This window comes from Mercenaria mercenaria, unplaced genomic scaffold (assembly GCF_021730395.1).
Source record: "Mercenaria mercenaria strain notata unplaced genomic scaffold, MADL_Memer_1 contig_4661, whole genome shotgun sequence".
Taxonomy (NCBI): domain Eukaryota; kingdom Metazoa; phylum Mollusca; class Bivalvia; order Venerida; family Veneridae; genus Mercenaria; species Mercenaria mercenaria.
In genome coordinates, this window is record NW_026462906.1 from 18,834 (window position 1) to 40,886 (window position 22,053).

Genomic DNA, 22,053 nt, shown 5'->3' on the forward strand with positions numbered 1-22,053 from the left:
TAAATTAATCACTTTTGATTTTTTTTTATGAAATTCAACCTAATTCTACACAGAAAGTAGGATTAACATGGTAAATTAAGACCAATCAAGGGCCATAACTCTGCTGAAAATCACTAAACTGGGACATGCCGATGATAGGTATAACCTGGTTATGTACTGAAAACTCCTGTACAGCTTGGTGGAAATCTGTCAAATATTGTAAAAGAAGTTCTAAAAGTATCACATAATTTGACAAATTAACTCGATCATGTTTCAAGTGTTGTTAGTCAAAGGATTTTGTTTAGGTTTGCAAAATTTGAAAAGATCGTATACAATCTTATGATAGCGTTTTTTATTAATTATTTTTTGTTTGCGTTGTACAAAGAAGTATTTCCGTATGAAAATGTGCTCTCTCTAATATACTAACTGGTTTGGCTTTGTATATTTCTTGTAAAGAACATATTTCTGAAAAGATATTTTGAAAAAATTGTTTCTTAACTTACAAACTAACTGTATATACAGACTGTACGTATTTTTGATATTTCATATACAATAGAAATTATGTTAATTCTATAATCTTGGATGTATAATGTGTTTCCGACAAGTATTTACTTAAGAGAAGAAATAATATTACATTTTGAAATAATTTATTCTATTTCGTGTATATGATTATATAAATCATATGAACTCAGTGTCAATGCTTGTCATGTAACAACAATGAATTGTCATGTGATAACAATGAAAAGCTTTTTCTGTTAAACCACGTGCTTTTTTAGCATTATTAATATTTCTATGCGATACGCCTTATTATGACACACACATTCAGGGGAAAAATACGAAGACAAAAACTAAAAAACACCACAGGCCGCTCATCATGGCAAAAATAAAAATGTTGCCGGCTCAGTTCGATTGAGCGGGTTCATGGACGTTTGTGGAAATGCATTCTATAATCATCGAGTTGAGCAAAACTCAACATGCACATATGTAACAAGATTTAGTACTAAAACGATTTAGAGACATCAACAAGTTTGTTCAATCGATTATGCACATGGAGCCTTCAATGATACACAAGTGTTTAATTGCATGAAATCCGGCATGTGTTCCCCAAGTTAAAGTAATGGACTTGCCCTACGTTAAGGTAATAACTATGGTTATGTTAAAAAAATGGAAATTACGACTTTAACGTTACAAGAGTTAATGCATATTGGCTTTGTTGACATGTGATGATAGAGAAATAAAGTTCTCCATCATATATTGTAGGCATTCAAGTTGTAGCCAAAATATGTTCCTTTTTCGTTAGAAGTTTTATTACAACGATAACATTTTAGATTGTCCGCAGGCATATAATTATACTTTGCGTTAAAACTAAACGGAATTTATATGACAAGTTGTTTTTATATTAAAAACCTTTATGTCTACATAACGTTATGCACACTGTAATGGCAAGATAAACACGTGTCTTGATTGTCAACAACTGTATTTTCTCCAGAAAGTAGATCATAGTCGGGCATATGCACTCGTAAGCTTTCATATATATAATGTCTTAAGCGGAGATTAATCTAGACATATATAAAATATCCCTCACTGAAGCAAAACTTGAACTTTTAAAAAGAGCTGCACGTGCAATATTTATTACATACTAATCTGATAACTCCGTCAAGTTTCAATGGAACCTGAAACGTCAATATATTTTTCATATCGGATTTGTGACGTCATTTGTGACGTCAGTATAAATGCATATCGTCGCGTTCAATAGTTATTTAACGACGATATTTTCAATTTCATCCAGGCTTAATCACAAATTTATATCATTTCTATAATAATTTTAGGTGTAGATGCGTACATGTATGTAATTAAAAGATTATTAGATTTGCATCAAGAAATATGCACTTGTTCTTTCGCGGAATAATATTGCGCTCTTAAAGTCGCGCAATATTTCCGCCGCAAAACTCATGCACATTTCTCGATACAAATCTAATAACCTATCAGTATATACTTGTCTTAAAATATTCCAAAATGTCAAAGTTCAAGCTAAACACCTTTGATAAGTATAAACATAAAAAGGTGCGCTTACTAAGTATGTATTATTAAAACATACATGTAAAAATATGCAACATTCTAGGAAAAACTCTTGTTCTTTATAACAGTAAACATACCGTTCTAATACACATTTATTACACAACATTCTCACTCAATGTATTGATATTTCTTCCAACTCATTCAAATATCAATACTCAGACCCACTGATTTGGTCCAGGAAGACGGCCATTTATATCAAGCGATTTTTACGGGTGATTTCCTTTTATTCTGTATTTGTTTTAAATCGTATTAAATGGACATTGTTTACTATGACACTATTAAATTCATTTATTGTTTTATTTTTTAATTTTTTTTTAGGTTAAACGCAGTTTTTCAACGGTATATCAGTTATTTTACGACGAGCAGTTAACCTAACAAGTGTTCCTTTATCCGTTACCAGTACACACCTGTTTTCCTGAAGTAATTGCCAACTTGCCAACGGGAATCAGAGAAGGAGGACGAATTATTTCAGACACAATGTCTATTATCAAATCGTCACGAAGAATCCACCCAGAACGGGGACTGAACTCACAGTCACGCGTAGATCTGTTTTCGGTAGGCGGCCTTGAACATCAGACTGTAAGTATGCATTAATTCTTTGTTAAACTATTCTTTCATGTCTCTTATTTTTTTAATTTTACACATTGTTAAAATACCCATGTAAATTGATATTGTATTGGCTATATGAAACACAACTGAAAGCGATAAATGTGTTTTCACAACAAAGGCAATGTAGAAATTTATTCAGAAAAATGGAAACAGTTTTCAATCAATGATTATTACTTCAGAGAAACATTAAACAATTTTAAAAAAAGACAATTAAATAAATATAGTCAGTTGTTTCTCAGCTTTACAACTTTACTCAATGGAGAAAGTTATCATTGATTCATTTGTTTTTTTTATTGTCAATGCGACTTTTGGTTTCATAGATGAAAGAATTATTTAATCTATACGTACGTGTCTGCTTATTTTCATTGATCAAAAGATTGCAAACAGGTATAATTAATCTTATCAACTGAATTCATGGTGATACAATGTGAACGTTAAAAATCATTTGTACAAAATGACATATTTCATTTCAGGAACATATTCGTTTCAAGCAATATATTTCAACTATAGATCAGAGAAGTTGGTTTATTTCATGGCTGAAAATGCAACAACATCGTCATGCTCAATGAACAAAAGACAAAACATACTGGAAAGAATGGCTGCATCGTACTTGGTAGTTTTCCTTGACGTAACATATTTCAAACTATGTAGTAAGCGGACAATATGTAAATACGATCATTCTTAAACAAATGAAACTACTGTTCTGAACAAAGGCGGAGCATACGACTGATTAAGGAGAAAGAGAGAGAAAGAGAGACGGACATAATATTGCTTACTCATACACTTGTGCAAGATTCAAACTGTCTTTGACATTTGCGTTTTTAAGATGTCTGATTATATTTCAAACGATGAACAATACTCAATGCTTTACAATGGAACTCCTGGCAATAGCAATGGTTCTAACTATGACAGGTATTCCGGTGAGTTAGAGGACAGGATTACTCTACTTGACAGAGAAGGTGGCATTACTGTAAAAGAGAATATTTACAATAGAGGAATGAGGCAATACCATCCGAGAGAAACATTTAGACTAAATTCTCCTCCAGACGATGGAAACAACGCCCAAGATTGCAGTGATGCTTCATATGTAGAAGAATTGGGGCGACTCTCCTCAAGTCTGATACAATTACTAAGTAATGCTAGACCGAAATCGTTTAAGGCAAGTAAAGTTGTATTTTATGTATTAAAGGTATTTATGCAATATTATTGGCGGAACACATTTCTTCTCCTAGTATTCAGATTTAATTTATTATTGCAAATGAGAAGGCTTTAAATAATTTGATAAGCATCTGCTTAACATGGTATTGCATGTTTTAGGTCAAGACATCGGATGGAATGTCACAACCGTCGCTTCGCCAGTACGACGTGAGGTCTCATGGTGTGTCTCATTCCCGGTGTAACCATGCTGGCAGGCATGATAGGCAGAATTTGCCAAACTCGAAAACCGCCGTTCACGAAGATACACTTCAGACTGACCGCAGTGGTCGAAAGCTTTTGCGATTAAGTACTACAACGATAGGGGCGGCTAATGTAAGTTTTAGTGTCACTCTCAATACTTAGACATACATGCTCTCGAATTATCTTACCTTGTGTAAAGATTTTGGTTCTTCGAAAGCCTAAGAATACTTGTAATGCTTAAAATGGCAGAACGCAATAAAAAGAAACGATCTTCTAATTTCCAGTTTTAACTAAATTGATGATGATTCAAATTAGATTTATGTTTTCTTTGAAACTTATTAACAGAACAAAAACAAACAAGTACGCAAATAAAGTTATAAGTGCGCTATGAGTCCTGTCTTAGTTATCGAAATGCCAGATTTCCACAAATTTTGTAATTATTATCAGTACCAAGCCCACTAGTTACCCATGTGCAAAACGGGTTCCATTTCCATTATTTTTCGGTACGTTTTGGCATTTTATTAATTGTTTCTTTTGATGTATATGGAAAATATAATCTGCGCTATATCTCAGCATTTTCTTTGTCAGATTTCCTTCAAACCTTGCAATTATTATCAGTACCAAGACTTTTTGTGCATGTACGAAGCGCGTTTCATTCTGAGGAATTTTCGTTGAGTTATGGCCCTTATTAGTTCCTCTTTTTATGTATATGGGTATAAATTATCCGCGCTGTTTGTTGGTCCTTATATGCCTGACATACCTTGTATCAAGCCTTGTAATAATCATTGGTAGCAAGGCAAGTTGCTCATAGATTGATCCATTTGAATTATTTTCACATAGTTATGGCCTTTTAATAATTTTATCTTTACATGTATATGGAAAATATTTGTCCGCGCTATTTCTCAGTCATTGTATCTCAGACTTTTATCAAACCTTGCTATTGTTTTAATCAGCAACAAGCGTTGTTGAGCAACTTTGAAGCACATTCCATTTGAAGGACCTTTCGAAAGTATGGCTCTTTATTTGTTTAAAAAAGAATAGGGTTTCATTAGCAAAAACACTTCAATAATTTTCTAACATATATCCTATACTAGTAAGCATAACTAGTTTATGAACTTAGTGACTACATGGTTTCTTGACCATGACCTTTACCTATTGATCTACTTTGACCTTCTGACCTTCTTTCTTTCTTCCTCTTTAAGATATTGCCATAAAATTTGGACCCTTGTACAGTTTTAAACACACATCAAAAAAAATGCCTTTGATTGACATTGGTTTTGACCAACTAACTTTCACTGACATTGATTTATGAGCCACTCACATACTTTCTTCTCTTTTTATGTACAGCAACGAAATTTGGAATTTTTTATACAATTTTGCACAATATGTTTGTGCATTTTTGTACAATATACAAAAGCAATGTATCATATTTTCAATACTGTCGTTCCTCTGACAATTAAATAAGCTGCACGCTGTGGATATTCATCACCATTAGTGATTGGTCTTTTGGAGGTTGTATACTACTCTTAATTAGAAACCATTGTAAATAACGGCACGTTCATTTATATGTAAAAGATGTTCAATATACTTATTAAATACCGATTTAATCCAGTTACGTTGACCAGAACTATCAACCATTCTTATACAGTGGCTATAGTTCAATGCTGTAATAAAATATACATATAAATCTGGGCTAACATCAAATCCTGTTGTTTTTTCTGCGACGCCGTATAAATTCGTTTCGTTACCTATGCCACGTGACTTCAGTTTGCAAATCAAACTGCTTGATAACGCATTATAGATAATTTATCAAAATGGAAGATTTATGCAACACTTCGCCTGATTGGACGAGAGTGTCAATTTCTTTCACTCTGTTGATTGTGCTACGCTGAGAGAAATGTAGACAAAGCGTTTATCCTAAACGACGCTGTTCACAGTTTTAAAGCTAACTTTGGCTCAGTATATTTAGCAAGAATATTGATATATCTCAAAATGATAAGTAAGTTTAATAAATATGATAAAAACCTGTTCAAATACCAACAAATATCAAATTAAAGGAAGAGCTGAATACGGTCTGCGTATCACATGAATAAGGGTGTGATAAGAGTCTTTTATGTAGAGAAGTGCTTTTTAAGAGATTTTCCTTGTTACAGTTGTCGTCTGTATATGAAAAGGCTTCTTGCTTTTGTGACTTATTCAGATTGCATATTAAAATGAGTACTTGTTTGCTTTGATATATTTGTTATAAATTATTTAACTGATTTATTATATATGAATATTTTTCTTTAGTATTGTATGCAAATATTGAACTCAGTTGAAATCTGTTTCATTATATATATGCTATATAATGACTGAATCTCATTACACTGAAATGAAGGTACGCTGCATACAGTTTATCTATGTGATATGACTACGGTCAAACTTTGCTTATGAAACAGAAATATTGAAATAATTACAATTGTTTGTTTTGCTTGACCTTCACCTTTTTATAGGAGTGACGTCATTGTCCAAAGATTCATGAATAGCGAATATGCATTTGTTAAAGCGGGATTGGTTGGCCTATTTTAGAAATAAATAAAAATAATAAATAAAAAAATCCTTTAATTGATTTTTTCTCATGTATTCTAATCAAACTTGATTTGTAGCATCTTTATTAGGCCCGCAGCCAACTTTGTTCAGCTGGGACATTTGACCCCTTTTAGGGGCTGCTAGAGCTAAAACTAGAAATGCCTTTATACAGCGTCTCATGAACAGCTTGGTGGATCTTTGTCATAATTGGTCTGGAGCATCATTATAAGGTCCTCTTCCAAATTTATTTATATAGGAACTTGGGCCCTATTAGGGACCACTATAGCTAAAAGTAGATATGCCTTTCTTCGCATTAATGGATTTTTATCAAACTCGATGTGTAACAATATCGTAAGGTCTCCTGCTATTTTGTTACAAATTGGGATAGGGACCAATTTAGCTAAAAATATAAACACGTTTAATGACCTCTTCTCATGAACCGCTTCAAGAATCTTCATCAAACTACTGCTGTAATTATTCGGAGGGGGGAGGGTAGGGAGGGATTTCCAATGAAGACAATTTAAGAATTGTGTCATATCCATCGTAAATATGTTCTCATTATATCCGTTCTAGTTTTCTTTGAATTGCATGGAACAAATAATTTGATTATATAAAAGATGATTACAGAGTATGTGCGTAATGTTTGAACTTTATGCCTTCTTTTATACATTTTTTTTCGAAAGATCTTCTCCGCAATATCGTATTGGTGACTTGATATAAAGTCATTTCCTTCTTTCTTTCAAATAAACAAATACATAATCAGGCACCAATTTTAGTTCGTTAGGGCATTTCAATGATATTAATTAATGTATAGTCTGTCAGTATTACGTGTTTACTAAGTAAATCAAACATCTAAAAAAATCGGAAAAATGAAAAGTTTTCATTTCAATATAAGTTTTAGCTTAGTATGAATAAAAAAAAATGTAAAAATATTAAATTCAAAATTGGCTTCTACTTTTCGCCGAGACGGAAAAGATCACTAGCTGTAATTGAAAGTTTATTCCTGGAATATTATTTCTAGTGTTTCATTTTTAATGCTCTTTGATTCCCAGTCCGAATATGCTTTCCAAATATTACCACGTAACAAATTAAGATATCATTCAGACATTTCTTACGGGCCAAACACCCGGATTGTTATTTCTTTTTAACATTTCACAATAATTTGATACCATGACTATAATAAGAAATTGGAATATTTTAGTCAGAATGTGTTCTTTTGTAAAATAAAACAAAAAACCTTGCATGTTCAGATGAAATGGAATATGGCCAACAAAAGATTGGTTGTGCAAACGCTTCCGGTATTATTATCTTTCTTTAGTTGACAAATTTCCTTATCACTCTCACTGTCCTGTGTTGTTTATATGATAGTTAGTTTCATGATGCTAAAGTTACATAATTTTGTTTAAACATAAGTTCCAAAATAAATATGGAACGCGTCTAAGATAAATAATTTCAACGTAATAACATTAATATAATGTACTTCTAACACCCTAACTATAATGTAACAATTAAACTTTTTAATGTATTAGAATGATATACATTTACATCTCCATTTTACTTTAATTAATTTGTAAAAAACATATTTTCGAAATGGAAAGTATTCAAGACTTTGCGAGGTAAAAACTAAATTACAATGCCCTATATTCAATTTACTAAATTTACATAAATGAATTATAGAAACAAGCGAAACGACGAAATATAATTACATGAATTTATTTTATCCGAAGACTTATAAAAGATATTGACGTTTTATCACAAAAAAAAAAACAAAAAAAAAAAAAAAAAAAAAAAACAATCGATGAAATATAATTTATATTTTTGTGGCAGGGGTCATGTTTTAACAATATACAGCCTCAGGAGTTCAATAGTTCATTGTATCATGGTAGTGGGTTTACAGTGAAAGATTACTGTAAGAGCCTGTAACAACAATAAGACTTATAGAAATATGGACACAATACTGATAAAAGATTGTAAATACATTCAATCGATTATCATTACAGGAAATAAAAAAATTACTACAATTGACATTAGAAAATAATATTTACCAGAATCCTATATCCAAGTACACACTATGTAAATATAATAAGTTGTAAAAAGGTTTTATTTTAATCGGACCAAATTGCAAAATCTATCTGTTCACTTAGAACAGCTGGATAAGAATGCCCAACAGATGTTTGTATGGCGGGAACAAGATATTTGGCGTGGTTAGCAAGCTTATGTGGGGTCAGGCACGTGAAATTTAGTGTACTCTCACTCACAATTCCTTTCTTTCATACAGCGCTCCTCCCTTGATTATAATAACACAGGTAGGCGTATACAACAGTTAGGCTGACAAATACGTATGACGTCACAAATCAATAACAAGGACAACACGATATTTACAGGGAGAGATATAGGAAGGTGCACTGCATTGCATGTATCTAAAAGAATATAATGTTTGATCTACCATTAAAAACAATGTTCTACCATAATATTACCAGTGCTACATTTTTATTTAGTAAAAGAACTGTGAAAAGAATTTTTATTTAGTGAAAGAACTGAATCTTTTTAATATGTATCTTAAGTAAAACATCTTTACTTTAAGTTATTTTGTAAAACAAAAGGAACAGCAAATCACGTATGATTAGCATCATCAAATACTGGATTTCAGAGCATCTTTTTGAGAATTTCTATCAATACGGACACCCGATACCAACTTTATCAGCAGGACCGTCTCTGGGCATTACATAAACTCCTATATTTGTTTTACTTACTTGTAACCCAGTTAAAACATACTGAAATATAGCCAAAAATTTTGCTTTATTTATTTTTCTTCATCGATGTAATCAATTAGTTATCATGAAATTGTATTATATTCAACTATGCAATGAAATATTAATTAATACATAATTGATGCAAATATGAAAAAAATATTTTACTTGAATTGATAAAACGATTTCGTGTTGATATAATCATTTTTGACTATTATTTTAAGTCGTTAGAGACTTTATTTTTTTTTTATTTTTATTTTTCTAGTATGAAATAAAAAAACTATAATTATGCCCCCATTCATATTAATGATATTAACTCATTTTTGTTTTATAAAAACAGTTCGTTTCTATGTGTATTTTTTCTTTTTGTAACATTTAGAAGTGGCAGCAAAAATCTTAAGATAAAAACTCAATTTGCAAAATTTGATATGTTTAAGATTAGATTTGCAAACAAAAGCATGTTTGTCAGATTGTTAAATCAATGCCAATCCTAAATTCAAATATTGAATGTATTCGTTGAATTCGCACTTAGCAATTAAAAAAAAAACAACAAAAAAAAAAAAACAACTTGTTCCTCCCACCGATTGACATTTGAAATTGAAACCGGGTACCCTTGTGAAAAAAATGTTGTACATCGACCAAAAATGTTTGTGTCGTGCCTCAACTATAGTTTGCCTTTGCTTTGATAACCGCATTTTACGGGTAGAGTATAGTAATAGTTTTACGGTCACTATCACATTTAATGATAACAATGGCATTTCTATGTTTGTGTACAATTGCGACAGCAACAGGGACAAACTTTATACTTGTATTATATTGCTAGGAGCATCAAAGCACTCATTTGAATTTATCTTCACATTTAAGCATAATACATATATTTTATATTAAATACTACAGACTATTCAGTGAAAAGTGTTGCATTGCACAATTAATCACATATCATGAAAACACTAAATCAAACCCACCACCATCTGATAATATTTTGCTTGGTTGCATATTAGGCTTTCAAATGTTTTAGAAACAATATTAACTACAAAGTACTTTACGTGACATGTAAAGTTTATTCTGTACTTGAATTGAGTGTTTTTGCTTTTTCGGGTCCTCTTGGTACGTTCATTTTTTTGTGTCTGCATTAGGAGAGGGGCTTTAAAAGTGTTTCACTTTTCATTACTCCTTATCAGTAGTCTCAGTCAAACCTAATCAACTATCATTTTGCTCTGTTGCGTCCTTTGCAATATAGGTTTATTAATCATCAGTCTCAATGGACTACATATTCCAAAAAGGACCAGGAAATAATGAACAACACTAAGAACGATGTAGGTTTGCACTTCGAGAAGGAACGTTGAATTTGTTCTTGTGAAGAAGACATCCAGCTAGCTATCGGAAGGTCCGTAGTTAATAATGCACGAAGACCTTGGTCTTATTCCACCAAAAAATCTGGAAGTCGCTGTATGACTTATAATTGCGTCGGTGTGACGTTAAACCAAACAAAAATGTAAAAGTGCCGTTTCCCCTAACTTGAACTCAGCGTTGATTTTATTTCCTGGTTGTTTTGAATCATGGAGATCATCCATTTTGGTTAACCAATTCCCTTTATGCTGTCGCTAGGGGTCGTGATGAAATCTCGATATCAGTTTGCCTGTTTATAATAATATATACTTTCAAAGGATCTTCTTATATTAGGAAGTGTTTCCAATGGATACTGTGTAAAAATCATATGTACTTTAGACAGATTGCACCTTAACACAATTATTACTTTTTCTGCAGTTATGAAAATGAGTTATAACTTGAGAAATGGTTATAAGCCTATTCTACAGGTATAATCGTAATCAAATTATTGAAATTTTCAACATTAAACTATCATAAAACATGTACGTGTATGTGTACAAGTTTGTAAAAGAAAACTATACATAATGACACATTGCCTTCCTGCTGTTTGAAGTTTCGCAGCATATGTTTCAGATATTGACAAAATAGTCTGAATAAATATTTTACGTGAACATACTTGCCATCGGGTGCTTGAAATATTTTCTTGCATCTATACATTTCAGAGAACCAGCCTATCATATCCAACTGAAGAATTAACTAGCATAGCTGGGATAGGTGGAAGGCGACTTCCTTGTCATGGATTATGTTCAGAACGACCTAGTTCACACAAAGCAAATGATCGGCAAAAGAAGGATATGCACAATAAAGGTAGTGTTACAATGTATGTACAGTACAGTAACTCGCTATCTCACACTCGCTTATCTTGAAATTCCGTTAATATCAAAGACTTTCTTAAGTTTAGTCATTCTTTATTCATTTGAAGTCTGTTCAAGTCATACTGAAACTTCGTTTATGTCGAAATGAATCTCAGGTCAGATTGGTCAAATGCTTTTACGGTTCGCTGTATCGAGTAAAATGTTTTCCATACAAACTAAAGGTAATGTTTCAATGTATGTAAAAATCTAAGCCAATGACAATTCTTTCTCCCAGTAAAACAGCTTATCGATTGAATCGATTAGCCATTATCGGTCAGTTTACACCTATTTAAGTATAGAAGGGGGAAAACTTAAACACATCAAATGACACCAAAAGAATTATCTGACTATAACGTTTTTAAGTTATTGAAGTAATATTGAATATTTGTACTTTCTTTCAAAATAATATTTAATGAAATAAAATACGATCTTCTTGCTTCTGAGTTCCCCAAGCGTTTGAAATAAGTAACTAATTTTGATCTTTTTTAATGATATATTCTCATATTTATACTCATCTAACAACATTTATTAATTTATTGAAGTGAATTAGACAAGTAAATCTTTCTTTCAATGAGTTCTTTTTTAAGTTATTTTTATGTCTTCTTGCTTCCCTAAACGTTTGAATTTTTGCCCGTCTTAGTACACGTGTACTGATGACACCGGATAAACTGGTACAAGTCTCTGAAATAGATATCCAACTCCGTGTTTAATGTCATTAATTTTGAAATTTAAAAAAAATGTTATTTTGAATAATATGTTTAATTAAAGATATTTCATTATTCATCTAATACTAATTTTATATACAAGAATTATCCATTGTTTTAAAACATAACATAAAAATAAAGTTCATTAACATATAGAACTACACGTTCATAGTTAAATTTGAATATTGTACGTGTATATATAACACAAATACTTTGAAGGTAATATTCACATTAAAACACACATCTGCAGTTCACTCCTTTTCACATACTTCACTTAAAAGTAATGAGCAAATATGAAAACATTTTTTTTTTAGCTGCAGTTATTGTAATTATTGCATTTCTGTACATAATAAACTCCAATCAACCATCACATTGTCATACAAGAATAAAGTCAAATAACGCAACACATGTCAGCATATTATCATAACCAATTGGAAAAAGTATCTGTTACCCGCAGCTAGGGATAATTATCATGGCTCTTGTCTAAAAACACCTTTAAGTTAAAATCTCAATTATGGATATGAAATTATAAATCTTGATTCAATTTGTATTTTTGTTCAAAATTAAAATTTACATAATTGTAAAGTAAAATACATGTACATTTAAAAGCCACAATAATACTAATAAAACTTTAAAAGATGGTATAAATGGAAACACGGTCTCATGTCTGGACATGTGAAAATGTAGATAAGACACTATGAACCAATTCTTACGCACTGTAGCCATGTATATGTAATGTGTACATCTATCAAAAGGGACGTGCATTTAATAAAATCTGTAAAATGATCCTTTGGAAGCAAAGAATGCAGCCAAGTAGAATAATAGCAGACTCGGTTTGATTGAGTCTGTTCACGAGAGGTAATGAGATGTGAAACACCTCTCACGCCCCTAGCACCGGCTTAAGCGGATCTGTATTACACATATGTTGAATGGACTCCATGATCCCAAAGGACCAGAAAATATAACAACACTGAATCCAAGTACGTGGAGACTTCAGCAACACGGTTTTAAGTTGCAAAAACGCAACAAGATTCATTTTGGTCTAATTTCTGTTATTATATATAATAAAATGAATTATTATAACAACAGCCTAAGGAATTTTTGTTGTCCTGTCTTGTAGACCGTAAGCGTCATGGAATATATGTAATGTTTGTTTTACAGCGGTAGAATTCCGCTACTAAATACGTGACTGGTAATGCACTTTCCACCACCTCACCCGAACTAGCTTAATCAACCCGAGTGCTATATTTAACTTGGTTGAATTGTATGTCTCCAAAGGATCTTTTTATAAAATAAACAATGCCTTTAACTCTTTGATTTGTCTGAGCACCCAAATAAATAATACAATTGATATCGTTAAGCTATCTTTAAAGAATGTAGATAGTTTCATAAACACCGAGAGTAAGAGTTTCAATGTGGTAGGTTTTACTTCCCTTTTTATACAAACTGTATTGTGTAGTGAATTTTAAAGTGGGAAATACTTTGAATGTACATGTCCATTCAGTTGAACAGAGAAGAAGAACCAACATAAATGACAGAATAACTGAACTTAGAACACTTCTTCCAGAAAACATCGGTCGGTATGTATGATTTTGTAATTGCATGTCCGACACACATCTGTTTGATAATTTATAGTCAGCCCAGGTGTAAACATGTTTTAAACAATACATTCTAATGGCTTTATAAATTTAGATATCATGAAAACATTTATTCAAAGCTTTTGACAAAAATACAATAAGCAATGTAATTCAACACTGCAAATTGTACAAGTTTGCGGTCTTAAAACAGCTACGAGCAGTCAGCAAAAGAACGGCAAAAACTTACTTATTACACTACATCTATATTGATTAAACACTTGTGATTTAAGTAATTTCTTTTATTGAAAAATATTTTCCTTTTCTAGAACATCAAGCCAAAAGAAAGGCTTAATCTTGAAAGAATCTGTTGACTACATAAAGAAGTTGAAATCGGACCTTTGTCGTCTAAATCATTTAGAAGATCAAATGAAAGAAACTAATATCGAAGTGCAGAAATTGGGTTTTAAAGTAAAGGTAACTATCTAAACTTGAATATGGAAGTAAATGGAACTAATAGCAAGAGCGATTAGAAAGATATAATAAAAATGTTAAAGAATAGTACATACAAATATAGATTTTACCCAGTTCCATCATAATCGAGAAAAGTATATATACATGATGTGTTACAGTATATTTTCAAATGTGATAATGAAAATCGCATGTTCAAACTCCCGGATGAAATTATTTTATCTTTTGCGTGTATTACATAAGACGATAATACTATAATTATAGTGTTACGACAGTTTGATTTAATTTGGTAGCACCTGGAGTTGGCTGTTTCGCCCAACATTGCAGACAACGGGGGAACGTATCAAGTACAAAATAACACAAAGGCTCATGAGTCAATCTTGAACAGTCGCTCAACATTGGCACCAGTCACCGGGACAAAGAGAGATAATTCTAACTCGAATTCGCTGGAATTCCGTTCAGATGTATTTACAGCGTTATCACAAACCTTGCAATCAGATGGGATTTGCGTTGACTCAGAAATATCTGCACCTAGTAGCTCCGCGGAAGATATCGACGACTTTGATTGTTACTTATGAACAAATAGAACAGATGGACTCATGCTTTCTTTCGCGTATTATATATCAAGACGTCACAATCATTGTGCAGCTTTAACAACAAAATTGAGTGTAGACTGGTGATATTTACAATTTATTTTTTATAACATGTGTTGAAATATAGGGGTTTCATTAATCTATTTACTTATATCAGTATATAAAAAGTACATCACTTCCTTCGACCAACAATTATTGAAGAAACACAAACGTAATTTCTTAGTATTATTTGTCCTGTAATCACAGTTAAATTATCATAAAAGGTAGTTAAATTGCTTAACAAGTGTTTGCTTTAAAAAGAATATGTGAAAACGTATTGTGTTATTGTTTTGTTACACATGTAAGCAATTGTATGAAATTATATTAATCAGAATAAAGAAAAATAAATAATGAGGGTAGCTTTCATGGAAGCACAGAGCACCCAAAACACAGCCATGCAGATATGCATCACACAGAAGACCGTCATCAAAAAGAAGCAGTAAGAAATAATAACAATACCAAGTATATTTTGATTATAAATATATGCAAAATACAGAAAAATGGGGGAGGGGAGGGGACGAGAGATAGATAAAACTGTTAAAGAGTCTGGTGCCAGGGGGATTACAGCAAGAAGAATATTCATAAGGGAAAGCCATGTCCCTTAAACGCAGACTTCCTTAAACAGTAAACCACAATGGCGCAGACACGCACGTACAAAAGCAACATACACAAGCACGCACGCACGCACACACATACACATGCACACGCACACACATACGCACGCACACATACCCAACTACAAACAAAACAGACAAAAAGGTGTTTAAATAAAATCACTCGCCACTGAGAAAGGTTATAAAATTAGTGACAAAATACCAGATCATATAGAGTAAAATTAATTAAACTTAAAATATAGTAAATCAAATACTTAGAGGTTAATACACGACAGAGCCGGGCCGGGAGGTGATAATCGGCCCAGAGAATGAATAATGGCCCGAGGGCCATTATGAATTCCGGGCCGATTATCACCTCCCGGCCCGGCTCTGGCGTGTATTAATGTCTTTAATACATATGTCTTTGATGCATACATTTGGTTGCACTACTCAAGGGGAGTATTTACAACTACTGTCGCTACTTTTCAATTGCTAAATAGTTTGTGGTACTATGTTTAGTCGTACCTGGAGAACTTTCGGGGTCAATATGGGAGAAAAATAAGTGAGAGAACTAAATTTATTCTTGCACATTTAGACAAATTACGGACTAACTTGACTTTCTTCATAGTCGGTCATTTACCATGGTATACATACACTTTATCAAAATGTGGATTGTAGATTTGCTTTCAATCAGGCAAAGATGTTTTAGGACTTTAGTTGAAATCTATATATTTTGTTTTCTTTTAAAAAAAATATCAGTTATTATAATTGAGATATTTTCATAATTTGAAGTTTAAGACATCCAACTGTTTTTGAGTAGGTTAGTTGTTTGGGTCATAAGAAAATTAGAAAATGTGTGTGATATAGTCAACTCTTTTCAATTTATAAGTATACAAGCATGAATCTTTGTAAAATCGTTTGACAACAGAACATATTAATACAAAATTACTATTTCATATTAATTGTCACTGTGTTGTTAAATGTACAACCATTGAATAGTGACATTGGGTTTAAGTGCATGGAGCCACCAGGACTTTGATTGATTGGTAGATCAATAACCCTTTGGGCACTAATTTCCTTTACTTCTTCAAATGACTGAATGGTTTGAAGAGCATTTTCAATGTCTTGGGATTTTGCTGTAAGTTCTTCATCAAAACCATCATTCATTTCGGTGTCTAGCATTTTAGTTGTGACAGTTGCACTTGTGTGAGTAATTGAGGACATTTGCTTCTGCTTGTCAATACTAATGCTGTGACAGCTGTTTAGACTTTGGAGATTCTTATGTCCTGATAATTGGGCCACTTCGGTCGGTGGGCAGCCAGCCTCTAGCAGATTGGATATGACGGTTTTACGGCCAGAGTGGTTAGTGTGTCTTGCAGAAAAACCAGCCTTTTCACTCATTGTTCTGGCAATAGATCCCAGGGTATTTTTGCCCATAGCAGCCCTGATGAACCATGGGTCATCATCGGTTTTTATTTTATGGTTGATACCTGAAAATATAATTCAGTATCATAAGTATAATAATGTGATAAAGACATGCGGCGAAATCATAAATTTCTGTGCAATTTAATTTCCGCGCTATCAAGAAAATGAACCTTTTCGAGACTGAAAATTATTTTCATTTAGAATAACTGCCTCGTAAATCCACGTGGTTTAGAATTTAATTTAGCATATGCGTTCTAGCGCGAGTTATGCCAAAATTATTTATTCATGCTGCCTTTTTTTATTCATTATAATTATTTTATGGTATTATTTTTATTCTTTAACTTTTATGTCCTTCATTTATTCAAATTGTTTACTTCTTTAGACTCAAAGAATATTATTGAAGTATTATAGATTAAACATACCAAGGTAGAAATTTCCCTCAGGATCCAAGTCTGGCCGTTTCTCCTTGTACAGCAGATACAGCTGTACTGGGCAGTTTGGGTCACCTAGAAATAGGAAAACTGATTAAATTTTTCAGTAAATTTCTTTGTGAAAAGAAAAGAATATAAAAAATAAACATGTATATCTTTAAACAGTCTTTCAACATTCTGATCACTTTTATAAAATAAAAATATTACTGTTAATAATAGTGGTATTCAGCAAAAATAATAATTTTCTGAAATTACTATAATAGTCTATTTGAATCTATATCAAATTACCTTGAACTTCAAAGATCTTTGGCTGAAACGTTCTGGGTTCATCTGCGATGTTTTTTCTAGTCTTGGCCGCTCTCTCAGCAAATTGCAGGTACCTGAATAAAATTAATTGACCATCTGTTACACTAAAAATAATATAGATCTAACTTTACTTGAGTTCATAATAATTTTGTATTTTTTTTTATTTTCAATGAAAAATAATTTTATCTATCTTATTCATACATCACACAGATGAAAATGCATGTCACTTTACTTTACATACCTTGTCCCATCAGCAGTTCTTTTCAGCTCAATATCTCCCCATAACATGCTTGTGTGCTCCTGGCGGCCTCTGAGTCCGAAGTGCATGATGTTATTAAGCCAAAGTGTGGGGATGAGTGCTTGTGGAGATCCTTAAAATTTAAAGTATTATTTATAATAAGTAGTATTTTCATTGGATGCAATCGAAGTCAGGACATTTATCTATTTAATGAAGTGCCATTTACCAATTATCATTCCCATTATTACTGTCATTTTAATATCATTATAACTTTATTATTCATGTAAATGTGTTTCATTAAGTTAAACTCAAATTGTTTATTTATCTTCATTTCAAGGCCAGTAATTGAATTGTATGAATTGATTACACTGTCGGGTACCTCTTGCAGAGTTCAATAGTAGTTGTCTCCCCAGATGGTTACTAAGAAACATGTAAACTAACAGCTGATTGAAACAGCTGCTGATCGCTTCAGTTCTCTACATGCATGGTTTAAATGTTTCAGCATCTAGCTAATTAATCAATATACCTGCACTAAGGATGCCTTTCTCGTACATGATATCCATCTCTCTTTTTGTGAAGGGATCTGCCCGCTTTTCTTTGTTTCCTAGACCCTTTTCTTTCAACTCTACGGCTTTAGCCTTAAGTGTTGCCCTGGAATGCCGGAATGTTCTGTCCGTTGCAAGATCGGCAGGGTATTCTTTATCATTAAGATATCTCCTGATGCTTGTTGCAATACCTTTAAGCGTTGATGGCTCATGCTCTTTTATCGTTTTCGTGTTCCTGGCAGACAACAGAAACCTGGATATGTACATGTCAAGTTCCATGGGGGCGATGTCTTCGATTGCTCTAGTCTCATTTTCCGTGTCTAGCCAATTCATAAATCTTCCCACGTCACTTTTGTTTTTTTTTCTTAGTAGCGGGATTCTTTTTGCTATCAATAAAATCATAGGTGTCCTTTTCTGACACCCTTATAGCGGCGTCCAAATCTAGTAAACGGTTAGCCAATGACTGCAAAGTCCGCTCGCCAGCCATGTTTCAAAAGCGCACTGACCATGATGACGTTTTACGTGGCCAGTGGTTTCACGCGCACGTGTTCACCGGGCCGATTATGATTATGAGTTTTCGGCCCGGGCCGATAAGTGATTATCAGTGCGTAAAAGCAATAACCTGCTGCAAACACATTCATTTCTGTTACTATATATAGTAACATATGTATTAAACGGCTTCTAAACCCTAGCGCCACCACCAAAACGTGTTGATAAAGAAAAGAGCTATCGACATTTCCGCCGAGCAGCTCCTAACGTTTCAAAATTTAAACAAGTGAGTGAAATTTATACTTTACGTTACATTTTCGTTGATATAACTTATTAAAAAAAATCAAAAACGAAGAATGGAATATAGTGCCGCGTAAGAACAGTTTTACCATAGACTGACTGATATTTCGTTAAGATATTCAGTAAATTGTTGTGTCAAGCGCTTTTCTCCTGATTCCGACGTTTGTAAATATTGCCATCTGTACACTATCCAACTAAATTTCGATGCATATACACATTATATGAAAATAATCTCACATGCAAATGGTCTAAATGTGTATGATACACAGACATACATTAGTATCAATAAAATCACTCGTAATAGAAATACACCAGCATTTTCAAAAGTGGTGGCGCTTTCGCATCAGTGATGGCGCGATACAGTAGTGGTGAAACTGTAGCGGACGGTTAGCGTTAGAACGTTTGACTACAAATAAGTAGTTTTATTTATAACAAATAAGGTGTAATTACCGGGATGGTCATTTCCCTTTTAAAATTTTATGTGTTATAGTTATTTTAGAATTAAGAGATGCACGTGTGTGAATAATGATTGAACTATTTTAAATCACATTGCAAAATTTATATATTTACACTTTTGAACCGTTGCAGATGGGAAGTCTCAAGCGAAAAGTGAAAAGTGGACCTCTTCTAAAAACTTAAAAGAAGAACAATATCTGCCCAAGCTTTTTTCTCCGAAGAGTTTAATTCAGATGAACACAGTCATCTCAATGAAGGCAAGTTTTACAACAAGAACACATACCCCTCCAAAAGAAAAAAAAACAAAAACAAACAAACAAAAGAAAAAAAGTCACACATAAACTTTGAAGCAGAATTTAATTTGTTCGCAAATCGAAAGCATATGTAAAATTCTTAACAAGTCAGTAACTTTTAAATCAAGAAACTCTTTAAAATATGAGACGATTCTAATCATGGCAATGGAATGGAGAGGTACTTGAAAATAGTAGCAAAAGGTGGGAATTTAAAAATTGTATTAATTTGGTGCACGTGAGGATTCTGTTATTAATTTATAGACAGTAAGTCGATTTATTCCAAGAGAAAACCATTAGAGTAATATTAATAGATGTACTGAAAACATTTGCAAAAAATGTAAAAAACTGAGTTTCTGTCATTTCACGAAAATCCAGCATGCTGATGGTACATGTAAATTGTTTCTTGATATAAAAACCAAAAAGATAGATTCAATACTGCTGGAGTTCAAAAGATTAAATACGTATAACTATACATTTCTTGGTGGGTGATAGAATATATTATGTGGTGGACACTTGCATTTCGGATTGCTTAACTAAACCCATTCAATTTGTCCAGATCGTAATCATGGTAAACGTGTTGGTAGCCGCAATTGAACAGAAAACGCATACCATAGTCAGTGCGCCATCAAAACTGTATAGCGCCATCACTGATGAGATAGCGCAACCACTTCTAAAAGATACATTTCTTTTAAGGAGATTTCATTACTGCTAATGGTTGCCTGTGTAAGTATCATACATATTTATTTAAAATCAGACCATTTACATGCGCTATATTGTTCTTATAGTGTGTCTATGCATCAAATTACAGCTCGAATACGGACAGATATCAAAATGAGCAATTGTGCAAATCAGGAGAAAAGCTTCTGACACCACAACTTTTATTATACATGTACTCTAATAAAATTACAGTGATCCTGTAGTAAAAGTTTTCTTACACAGCACTACATTCTCCAATTTTTGAAATAAGCTTTATCAATAAAAATATTGTAAACATTTACCGTTTGAAAGTGGTAATAGTTGCACCACTGAAATGTCGATAGCTCTTTTCCTTAACACAACTTTTTGGTGTTGGCACTAGGGTTTAGTAGGCAAACTGCAAGACAAATTCCCACTTGTTTGTATTTTTTGTAGGATTTAGGAGACAAGCATCAAGGAGTCTCACACTTTATAAGTCACCACACCATCAAATAGAAAAGCATAGCGACTAAATGTTTAGGGTTCAATCACATATACTGTTCAACTAATCCTCACATGCCATTTATTACATAACTTATATGCTCAAGCCATTTTTAACTATGAATCAGGCTTTCAATGATATGAAATTTCAAAAATATGACAACATAGTAAGGCATAGTTCATGATTACTGACTGCACACCTTCCGTAAATCGCTACGCTGTCTTTCTGATAGTGCGATTGTCAATCTAGTATGAAAAGATATAATACCAGTGCTTTATGACTTAAAATTTACGAAATGACTACCGTCAAAACATTCGTTGACCTAGCAGGTATCGTTTTTTTTCGGCGTGCCGTATTAAGCACGATTTTATGACCTCGCATGACCTTATGCCGCCTGAATAATGTACCAATCGGATTGCTTGGTAAGGTATTCTCGGTATTTTCAGCCATAATGAGAGATTTTGTAAGAGTGGCGCTGATTGGAGGAAAGGTTGAAAATGCTTCACTCTGAGTCATGTGTGACACTGAGTGAAATGACAACGCGTTCGTCATCTATAACCTCTGTAAGTACAGCACCATCGGGTTGTTTGCGTATCACTTGAACAGGTGTGCGTAACCAAATATTCATCCGCTCATCCGGACATATTTCTTTGTTTGTTAAGTTTTCTTGTTAAGTTATTTCTGTTTTGTTAAGTTTCCTTTCCTTAAGTTTTGTTTTTACAAAAATGTTATTTGGTTTATACAGTCATTAACTCTTACCCTGCATTACAGCAACAATTTCTAACCAGTGCAA

At 32.7% G+C, this 22,053-nt stretch overlaps 1 protein-coding gene across 1 annotated transcript; it reads left to right on the forward strand.

Annotated features, from left to right (window-relative positions):
* The first annotated feature begins 3,983 nt into the window (after window positions 1–3,983).
* Window positions 3,984–15,302, forward strand: LOC123540956 (transcription factor EC-like). The gene is made up of 5 exons (XM_045326290.2): window positions 3,984–4,197; window positions 11,435–11,579; window positions 13,835–13,910; window positions 14,234–14,381; window positions 14,669–15,302. Exons 1-5 carry the CDS (start codon window positions 4,003–4,005, stop codon window positions 14,951–14,953), a joined length of 849 nt encoding a protein of 282 aa, XP_045182225.2. The 5' UTR covers window positions 3,984–4,002; the 3' UTR covers window positions 14,954–15,302.
* Window positions 15,303–22,053: the final 6,751 nt, after the last annotated feature.

Coding starts and splice junctions, on each gene's coding strand:
- LOC123540956 (XM_045326290.2), top strand. CDS start 4,003: ATGTCACAACCGTCGCTTCGCCAGTACGACGTGAGGTCTCATGGTGTG. Junction 11,580..13,834: donor GAAGGATATGCACAATAAAG/GTAGTGTTACAA, acceptor ATGTCCATTCAG/TTGAACAGAGAAGAAGAACC. Junction 14,382..14,668: donor AATTGGGTTTTAAAGTAAAG/GTAACTATCTAA, acceptor TTAATTTGGTAG/CACCTGGAGTTGGCTGTTTC.